The 10,765-nt window shown below is 48.4% G+C and overlaps 1 protein-coding gene across 4 annotated transcripts in view; it reads left to right on the top strand.

Annotated features, from left to right (window-relative positions):
* The window catches only part of TXNL4A (thioredoxin like 4A), a 58,049-nt gene extending 47,820 nt beyond the window's left edge, over window positions 1-10,229 (top strand). For all 4 annotated transcript variants that reach the window (XM_055295982.2, XM_055295957.2, XM_055295967.2 and 1 more), the window contains exons 2-3: window positions 6,302-6,405; window positions 9,886-10,229. In XM_055295982.2, coding sequence (XP_055151957.1) covers window positions 6,362-6,405; window positions 9,886-10,057 — 216 coding nt within the window. In that variant the 5' untranslated portion in view covers window positions 6,302-6,361 and the 3' untranslated portion in view covers window positions 10,058-10,229. The remainder of the gene's footprint in view (window positions 1-6,301; window positions 6,406-9,885) is intronic.
* The last annotated feature ends 536 nt before the right edge of the window (window positions 10,230-10,765 follow it).

Here is a 10,765-nt window from a genome sequence, read left to right on the forward strand (position 1 = left end):
CAGGAGTTTGAGACTAGCTTGGCCAACATGGTGAAACCCCATCTCTACTAAAAATACAAAACTTAGCCAGATGTAGTGGTGGGCGCCTGTAATCCCAGCTACTCGGGAGGCTGAGGTGGGAGGATCTCTTAAGGCTGGGAGACAGGTTGCAGAGATCACGCCACTGCACTCCAGCCTGGGTGACAAAGTGAGATCCCATCTAAAAAAGAAAAAAAAGCTGCCTTTGTTGAGGAAGTCACGGGATGACCTGGCAGAGCAGTGTGGCTGCACTCACCCAGCTCCTCCTCCAAGCGCTTGGTTACTGTGGAAATGTCGCCGCCAGCAGATGCTGCTGGATGTTTGCTGATGTTTGCCCTTAGCTCATGCTCCTCCAGTCACCCCACAGATGCCATATCACTGAGAAAAGATGGGGGTGGGAGACTGGGGAGCTTTCCTCTGCCTGCCCCTTCCAGCCTCTCCTATCTCAACTCCCAAGTCCCACAGTAACTTCCTTCTCTCTCCATAGCCACGGCTTTTGAAAGTTGTCCACACTGAAGTCCTCTGTTCCTCAGTCCTTCAGCCCCTGCCGTGTCCCCGTCCCATATCGTCCCCTCTGGCAACCTCTCTGGGGCACTCGGCACAGCTCCCCGGAGTCTCCTGCCTTGGTTTCTGAGACTGCCTCCTTGGCATCCCTTTCCTGCCCCCAACTCTCGAGTGGGCTTCTGCGCTCACTACCAAGCCTTTCCTGGCACCTGCCACCCTGGCTGGGATCACTGCTGGATGTAGGTGGCGGCGGTAAGGTAGCTCTCTCCAGCCCAGACTCCATTGTACAGCTCCAGGCCAGTCACTACCTGGAGGGCCTTTTTCTCTGGATGTCCCTTAGTTTTCTCAAACTCAGTATGTACAAAACTGAACTCTTCAATTCCTGCTTTCTTAGAAAGAAATACATGGCCCAGAATCCCAAGTGGAAAAGGTCCTCTGTGGGCCAGTCCACCTGCACGTCCGTCCCCACTGTACTGCACCTCTGCTTCCTTGCCCTGGTGCTAGATCTGAGACCTGGCTGCTGTTCTTTTGTCTTTCTCTTTACACATGGAATTCTCTAAGGACGTATTTTTCCCTGCCACCCCGTGACCACACCACCGCCCCTGTCTCCTGTGGGTAGGCTGATTCTGTCATCCAGAGTTCAGGCTTTGGAGCCAGACAGAGTGCATCTCAGCTCTGCCACTTCCCTGTGCGGCTGGGCATTACTCACGTGACCTTTCTGAACCTGAATTCCATCACCTAAAACATTGGTGACATCTATTTAGAGGTGTTGAAAGAATTAGAATCCATGAGTGAGAAGTGCCTCATATGTAGTGGATTCTCAAATGTTCATGAAACTGGTCTGTGGTGAAATCAGAGGATGTTCAAGTTCTTGTGGCACATGAGCTTTATGTGGTAGTTTGCTTCTGTTAGAATTCTCGGGGTTAGATGCAGTGGGCTGGAGCTTGAAGGCAAAAGGAGAGTCACATTTGTATCTTTAAAGTTACAGTTACTCAGTTGCCCTCTGATTATTGTTGTTGTTGTTGTTATTTTGAGGAGGAGTCTCGCTCTGTCCTTCAAGCTGGAGTGCAGTGGCATAATTTCAGCTCACTGCAATCTCCACATCCTGGGTTCAAGTGATTCTCATGCCTCAGCCTCCCAAGTAGCTGGGATTACAGGCGTGCACCGCCACACCCAGCTAATTTTTGTGTTTTTAGTAGAGACAGGGTTGCACCACGTTGGCCAGGTTGGTCTCGAACTCCTGACCTCAAGTGATCCACCCGCCTCAGCCTCCCAAAGTGCTGGGATTACAGGCATGAGCCACCTCACCCAGCCCTGCACTCTGTTTATTAAATGCCTACAAATTATTAAAAACCACAGATGGTTATAATATTTACTATTTTTTACATGCAAGAAAAGGGATGATAAAAATTTGTTGTGACCTTTCTTTTTTCTTAAGTACACAATTTACAACCCTGTCCAAATGATATTTCAAGTAATTTATTATTTGCATGGTGATTCCGTAAGTTAATATAATGTTACTGGTATTTATTGTATCTGTCCCTGAGCAAGGCATTGAAGGGATAATAATGAAATATTATTTTGACTTTCCTAATGCCTGTGACCATTTATTTTGTTGGTGTATTTATTATAGCCTCTGTAGGGAAGTATTTTGTGTTTAAGTCAAATCAAAAGACAGTTTATTAGTTTACCATGAAAATAAAGCTGGATTCTGGCAACCTGACCAACACATTCTCACTGTGGACGCTGCAGGAAACTAGAGTTTCAGAAATGGGCGTTGTCAGAGTGACCGGACTCAGAGGGGCCCATGTCTAATGCAGGCATCACTTTGGGGTTTTGAAAGCACATGGACGGCAGCAAGGTGCGCCTTCCTGCAGAGGGCCGCGTGCTCACTGGGGTTTCACGTGGACAGCGAGGCGCGCGCTCCTGCAGTGGGCCGTGTGCTCACTGGGGTTTCACGTGGACGGCGAGGCGCACGCTCCTGCAGTGGGCCATGTGCTCACTGGGGTTTCACGTGGACGGCGAGGCGCGCCCTCCTGCAGTGGGCCGTGTGCTCACTGGGGTTTCACGTGGACGGCGAGGCGCACGCTCCTGCAGTGGGCCGTGTGCTCACTGGGGTTTCACGTGGACAGCGAAGCATACACTCCTGCAATGGGCCGCGTGCTCACTGGGGTTTCACGTGGACGGCGAGGCGCGCCCTCCTGCAGTGGGCCGTGTGCTCACTGGGGTTTCACGTGGACGGCGAGGCGCACGCTCCTGCAGTGGGCCGTGTGCTCACTGGGGTTTCACGTGGACGGCGAAGCATACACTCCTGAAATGGGCCGCGTGCTCACTGGGTTTTCACGTGGACAGCGAGGCGCGCCCTCCTGCAGTGGGCCGCGTGCTCACTGGGGTTTCACGTGGACGGCGAGGCGCACGCTCCTGCAGTGGGCCGCGTGCTCACTGGGGTTTCACGTGGACGGCGAGGCGTGCGCTCCTGCAGTGGGCCGCGTGCTCACTGGGGTTTCACGTGGACGGCGAGGCGCGCGCTCCTGCAGTGGGCCGCGTGCTCACTGGGGTTTCACGTGGACGGCGAGGCGCGCCCTCCTGCAGTGGGCCGCGTGCTCACTGCGGTTTCACGTGGACGGCGAGGCGTGCGCTCCTGCAGTGGGCCGCGTGCTCACTGGGGTTTCACGTGGACGGCGAGGCGCGCCCTCCTGCAGTGGGCCGCGTGCTCACTGGGGTTTCACGTGGACGGCGAGGCGCGCACTCCTGCAGTGGGCCGTGTGCTGGAGTTCTGATATGATTTTCTTCACCAAAGCTGAAGGGCAGTGGAGTCTTTGTGAAGTGTGGGCTTTCCCACTCCCCATCTCCCCGCCCTGCTCCATGGTTTACATTTCCATCTTAATTTTTAAAAAATATTTCCCAAAGTAGAGAATATAGTGAACCCCTCTGTTCCTATTGTTCCACTTCAACAATTGCTGGTATTTTGCTGGTCTTGTGTTATCTAACCCTCATTTTTTTAGGCTGTTTCATGCAAATCCCAGATATCATTATTTCACCTGTAAGTTACAGTCAGGTTGTAAAGATTTAGTTTTATATGAAGAAATGTTATGCATATCCCATTGATTTCCCGTGACTGCTGTGAGAGGACGCTGCAAGCTGAGGGGCTTAAAACAACAGAAACTTCTCTCACAATTCTGGATACCAGAAGTCCAAAATCGAGGTGTTTTCCAGGCTGGGCTCTCTGAAACCTGCCAAGGAGAGTCCTCATGCTTCTCCCAGCTTCTGGTGCTGCCAGCAGCCTCTTGGAGCTCCTAGGCTTGTAGACGCCTCTGCAGTCCTCAGTGCCCCCGGGGCCTCCTGTCCCTGTGTCTTCATGTGGCCATTTTCCTGTAAGGACACCAGTCACACCAGATTAGGGGCCCACCTACTCCAGTAGGACCTCATCTTACCTTAACTAATTACGCCTGCAGTACCGTTTCCAAATAAGCTGTGCTGTCAGTTTGGGGGTTTAGGACTTCAGCTGTTTTGGGGACACAGTTTAACTCATAACACATATAAGTGGCTACAAGCTTCTAAAGGGCATTGAGTTAGTATTTATAAAGAGCCTTTAAAATGTCATATCCTTTGTTCCAGAATTTTAGGAATTTGTCCTTAGGAGATAATGAAGTATGTATGCAAATTTAAGGGGGAAAATGTTCACAGATGAATAATATTAATGAACCATCAGAGAGTAACAGAAGATGGTTTAGGAGGCTCTTCTCGCATTGCTATAAAGAAATACATGAGACCAGGTAACTTATGAGAAAAGAGGTTTAATTGGCTCACAGTTCTGCAGGCTGTACAGGAAGTGTGGTACTGGCATTTGCTTCTGGGGAGGCCTCAGGACCTTCCAATCGTGGCAGAAGGCAAAGGGGAACAGGCACGTCGCATGGTGAAAGCTGGGGCGGAGTGTCACACACTTGAACAACCTCAGCTCACTACCCCGAGGACAGCACCAAGAGGATGACGCTCAACCATTGAGAAATTCATCCCATGGTCCGGTCGCCTCCCGCCAGACCCCACCTGCAACACTGGGAGTTACGTTTCAACCTGAGATTTGGGCAGGGACAAATGTCCAAACTATATCAAATGGTAAAGCAATGGCATAGCCATTTGATGAATCATGCAGCCATAGAAGTTTTCCATTTTTGGAAAGTAGGTAATGTATGTAAAACAATGCTCATAATTGGCCGGCGTGGTGGCTCACGCACTTTGGGAGGCCAAGGTGGGTGGATCACCTGAGGTCAGGAGTTCGAGATCAGCCTGGCCGATATGGTGAAACCTCGTCTCTACTAAAAATACAAAAATTAGCCAGATGCGGTGGCACACACCTGTAATCCCAGCTACATGAGAGGCTGAGGCTGGAGAATAGCTTGAACCTGGGAGGTGGAGGTTGCAGTGAGCCAAGATCGTGCCACTGCACTCCAGACCGGGCGACAGTTTGAGACTCCGTCTCAAAAAAAAGAAAAAGAATGCTCATAATTAAAGCAGGATACAAAGTATTGTAGTACGATCACAATATGACCATATTTTGCTATGTCTGAACAGAAATAGTATGAACAAATTAAAAAATATATGTCTGTAAGAAAGAGGGGAAAGAATATAGTCAAAATATTGCCAGGCGTGTTGGCTCACGCCTGTAATCACAGCACTTTGGGAGGCCGAGGCAGGCGTATCACTTGAGTCCAGGAGTTCAAGACTAGCCCAGGCAACATGGCAAAACCCTGTCCTACAAAAAAATACAAAAATTAGCCAGGTGTGATGGTACGTGCCTGTAGTCCCAGCTGCTTGGGAGGCTGAGATGGGAGGATCGCTTGAGCCCAGGAAGCAGAGGTTGCAGTGAGCCAAGATCTGCCACTGCACTCCAGCCTGGGCAGCAGAACCAGACCCTGTCTCCGGAAAAAAGATAACAGCAGTCACCCCTGGGTGTTGGGCTTGGAGGTGATCTTATTTTCTTTTTATTTTTCTGACTTTTCTAAATCTCTGATAAACTTGCAATTAAAGAAAAAATAACAGAAAATGTGTTACATGCAGTATTATTGGGGGTACTATTAGTATTTGCAAGTGTTCAGACCTAATTGTGGGGAAATGATGGCAGGATTCTACAGGCATATTTTAGAGCAGCTGTGAGATGGATGTGGTTCATACAGATGATTACTAGATCAGCATAAATAATATGTCTGTGGACGTTTTCTGCAAGACTTTCATAACTTGCTACCTGAGTGAAATTTAATTCCTAAGCTATTCTGGGAGATGGTAAAGTGAGGCGGAAGGAGCCGGTGGCCAATTCCTGAACTATTCTGGGAAACAGTGGTGTGAGGCGGAAGGAGCCGGTGGCTAATTCCTGAAGTGTTCTGGGAAATGGGTGAAGTGAGGCCGAAGGGGCCGGTGGCCAAGGTCCCAGTGGTGTCACATGATCTTCCCACGTGTTCACTGCACTGGGAAAAAACGTTGAAGAATTAGTTTGAATATTGCCCTGTAGGCCAGGAGTGATGGCTCACTCCTGTAATCCCAGCACTTTGAGAGGCTGAGGTGGGAGGATAGCTTGAGCCTGGGAGGTCGAGGCTGCAGTGAGCTGATTGCACCATTGCACTCTAGTCTGGATGACAGAGTGAGACCCTGTCTCAAAAAAAAAAAAAAAAAAATTGCCCTGATCCACACAAATTCTTGGTTTTGTTTTTATAAATGTGCTTTTATAAAGTGAAAGCCAAAGTGTTCTGTTATTTCAGTTTTTTTTTTTTTAATCTCCTTTTAGGTTAAAAATTTTGCAGTTATTTATCTTGTGGATATTACAGAAGTACCTGACTTCAACAAAATGTATGAGTTATACGATCCATGTACTGTCATGTTTTTCTTCAGGTATGTTATTTTAAAGTTGTTATTGAAATTGAATATTGTCAGTTTGGAAGCTTAATGTAACCAACATCTCTTTAGATTATTTTATTTTGAAGAAAGTTGGTTGTACAGTCATGTCCCCAAATCGTTTGTATCACCAGGCAATCAGTGTGAATCTTTTAAATAATTTTCAAAGTAACAATTCTAGTTTTAGCATTTACTCAATAACAAATTACCCTTTTGAAATAACTTTGTGGGGAAACCTAGGTGAAGTGTAATTCAATGAAAGACATTCTTACTGACATTTTAGATACCTGGAACTATAATCTGTTCATCAAAAATGTGTTGTAAAATCACAAATTTAGGCCGGGCACGGTGGCTCAAAGCGCTTGTAATCCCAGCACTTTGGGAGACCAGGGTGGGTGGATCACAAGGTCAGGAGTTCGAGAGCAGCCAGGCTAAGATGGTGAAACCGAGTCTCTACTAAAAATACAAAATAAGCCGAGCGTGGTGGCGCATGCCTGTAATCCCAGCTACTGGGAGGCTGAGGCAGGAGAATCGCTTGAACCCGGGAGGTGGAGGTTGCAGTGAGCCGAGATCACGCCATTGCACTCCAGCCTAGGCAACAAGAGCAAAACTCTGTCTCAAAAAAAAAAAACCGAAAACCTAATTTATTAAATATGATATCATCAATTTCGGTGTCCTTTTTTATATCCAAGAGGAACACCTGAACTGAATTACTTTGCTTATAAATACAAGATTATTTTATCAGCTCAAAAATTTCATTATGGAAATTTAATGGGGAAAGAAATCACCATCTGATGGTGTTTTTACTTGTTTGGTTACTGTGGAGGTTGGTGAGTTAGCTACATGAGCTTTAGACCCTTCTCCAAAAGTGGAGCCTCCTACTTGCTAAGGAAGGTCAGGTGGGTTGTATAGGGTATGTATTAGTTTTATATTCTTTGTAACAAATTAGCTCACATTGAGCAGCTTAAATCACTCCGCTTTTCTGAGCTCACAGCTCTGTAAGTCAGACATCCGGGCAGAGCCCACTGGCTTCCTGCTCAGGGTCTCACAAGGTCTGAACCGTGGGCCAGGTGCTTGTCTGGAGTGTTTGAGGGGCTTTTTTGGGTTGTGGGCTGAGTCCAGCTCTTCGTGGTGGTGGGCCTGAGATCTGCTTCCTGGCTGCTGTTACCTGAGGCCACTCTGCTGCTAGAGGCCCTCAAAGTCACCCTCAGAGCCAGCACCGGCACGCCGGCACATTGAGGTCTTTTCACTTTCCTAGGTTTCAGCAAAGATTGTGTGGCCGACCCTCATCCTTTTCTCTACTGTGCGTTCAGCAGCCATTTCTGAATTTCAGCACCTTTGGCCATCCAGAGAGGCTAAAGAATTTATTCCTTTTGTTAACAGTTCTTACACTAACTTGCCTCTTTTCCTCTCTTGAAGGCAGCACCTCTGAGACTTTGCTTGGAAGTTTCCGCAGCTGAATATCCCAAGTGTGTTGCTTTTGAGCTCTGATTTCCCATAACTGCGGACCCCGTGTCCCTGTTCCTCGGCCACTCTGTAACGGGGGTCCCCTTTTCTCCGTTTCCCAGTAACACACTCCTCACTTCCTTCCGAGCCCACACCAGGCATTCCTGAAGTCCATATTTCTGTTAACAGCCTGTTCGAGGCAATAGAGGCCTTTTCTATTTTGCCCCTCAAAATTCTTCAGGTGAGAACAGGGAGGGCCGTCTTAGCTCTCTGTCGCCCAGCGTGCAGCGGAGGCTAGCCTGGGGCTGGAGATGCTGTGAGGGGCAAGGAGGCTGCAGACAACAGCCTTGGGTGGCGGCAGTAGCCTACTTAGTGTAGTTTGATATTTTTAGGACTGATGCTGTACTCAGAAAAGGAGATGAAACTTCCTTCTGCTGTTTCTGTGATTTAGAATTTTAAGACAAATGGTTCTTTAGTTAACTTATGCACCAAACATATATCTTGAGCCCCCACCAGGTTTGTGGTCTAGTGGTGGGGCCTAATGTCAGATAAGACAGGATTCCCACTCTCATAGGACGTTGTCTGATAGGAACAGCTGAGTAAATTAGCAGGGGGTACTGAAGAAGTGGAAGGAGGCAGGTATTTATGAGATGTAAATAGGCCGAAGAAGCACACCCAAGTCAGATAGGGCTGCGGGGAGGGTGCTACGGCCGCCCCCAGTCAGTGTAGAAGGAGCTTGGTGCATGCTGCATGGAGGGCCTGCCTGCAGCATGGAGAATGAGAGGGCGGCCGGAGGTGGGCTCCAGACCCTGATCAGATTTGCCCTCCTGAACCAGAGACTTCACGGGGAATACTTTCTACGGAATAGTAGGTGGAAGCCAAATGCATGATCTTGTGGAAGTGAACGTTAAAAACAGTCTTCAGGTGGGGCATGCCTGCAGCCCAGCCACCCTGCAGCCCGGCCACCCTGCAGCCCAGCCACTCTGCAGCCTGGCCACTCTGCAGCCTGGCCACTCTGCAGCCCGGCCACTCTGCAGGCCAGGGTGGGACTGGAACCAGGGGTTCGAGTCCAGCCTTAGCAACATAGACCTCATCTCTAGGAAGAATAATCAGGCCGGGCGCAGTGGCTCATGCTTGTAATCCCAGCACTTTGGGAGGCCGAGGTGGGAGGATCACTTGAGGCTATGAGTTTGAGACCAGCCTGGCCAACATAGGGACACCCCATCTCTACAAAAAACTAAAAATTTAGCTGGGTGTGGTGGCTCGTGCCTGTGGTCCCAGTTACTTAGAGGGCTGAGGTGGGAGGATCATTTGGGCCAGGAGGTTGATTTTGCCGTTATGCCCTAGGCTATACGACAGTGAGACCCCATCTCAAAAAGAAACTTCAACAAACCAGGATAAATTTATGCCAGTACAACAAAGGTTTAATATCATTATCTTGTAAAGTGCACATAGTATTCATGAGGAAAAGAACTAGTCTCTTGAAAGATAAGTAAAGAATTATCTACTTCCCTAACCATAAACATGCAAAATGTCATCTTCATTTCATAGTTGAAGGGCTTTTAATACAATTTATGTCAGTGCTCACAAGAGCACCGTGAAAAACTTACACGTTGCTTTTATCAGGTAAATTAGTGCAAATTAGATGGGGGTCTCGTTTTGTTATCCATGTTGATCTTGGACTCCGGGCCTCAAGTGATCCTCCTGCCTCGGCCTCCCAAAGAGTTGCGATTACAGGCATGAGCCACTGCGCCTGCCCTCCTTTGACCTTTGAATTTCCCCTTAGAATAATTGTCCTAAATAAACACAGAAAAATGCAGGAAAAAGCTTGGTGGACAATGCATTTCATTTTTAAAAACATGTAGGTGCTTCCTGTATTCTCCTGCATCATGGCATACACTCTCGATTTTACGCATTCTTCAGTGATGTTAACAAGAGCTTGTAACACTGGGGAAAATACGGCATTGTTTTCAAGGAATTCTTTTTTAAAGAGACTTTCATGAGAATGGATGCGCATGTTTCTCTTTGCAGGAACAAGCACATCATGATTGACTTGGGGACTGGCAACAACAACAAGATTAACTGGGCCATGGAGGACAAGCAGGAGATGGTCGACATCATCGAGACGGTGTACCGCGGGGCCCGCAAAGGCCGCGGCCTGGTGGTGTCCCCCAAGGACTACTCCACCAAGTACCGCTACTGAGGTGCCCTCAGTCTGCGCCGATAAATGTCGTGGAGGCCTTTTTGTGTGGAAATGTTTTAAGCTATTTAAAGCCTTTGGAAAATACAGGAAGCTCCAGGGCTGGAGGACCTCTGAGATGGAATTGATTACGTGGGCTTAACTCACCGAAATAAACAAGCACGTGGTGAGAGGAGCAGGCCTACTTGTTTGTTCTCGGGAAACTTAATGAGTAGATTTTACTGATTTTCCTAGTCAAAGTCAATTCTTACCCTTGGAGTAAAACGAAGGTGTTTATCCCGTGAGGTTGTGCATTTTGCATACTTGATTAGTCTGCTGGGGCTGCGGTGACAGCATGCCACGAGCTGGGCCTTAACAGAGATGTGTGCTCTCACAGCTTTGCAGGCAGGGGATCCGAGATCAGGGCATCACAAGGTGGGTTACTACTGAAGCCATGAGGGGAATCTGCCCAGGCCTCTCCCGGGCTTCTGGGGGCTGCTGGTGGTCTTTTCAGTTCCTTGGTGTGTGGATACTTCATCCCATCTCTGCCTTCCCCTGTGTCCTCCCTGTGTGGGTGCTGGTGTCCAAAATTTCCCCTTTTCGTAATGACATCATCTGTGTTGGATTGGGGCCCACCCTGCTCCAGCATGGCCTAATCTTAACTAATTACATTTGCAAGGATCTTATGTCTACAGAAGTCACAGTCTGAGGTGCTGGGGCTTAGGACTTCAA

This window comes from Symphalangus syndactylus, chromosome 1, assembly GCF_028878055.3.
Source record: "Symphalangus syndactylus isolate Jambi chromosome 1, NHGRI_mSymSyn1-v2.1_pri, whole genome shotgun sequence".
Lineage (NCBI taxonomy): Eukaryota > Metazoa > Chordata > Mammalia > Primates > Hylobatidae > Symphalangus > Symphalangus syndactylus.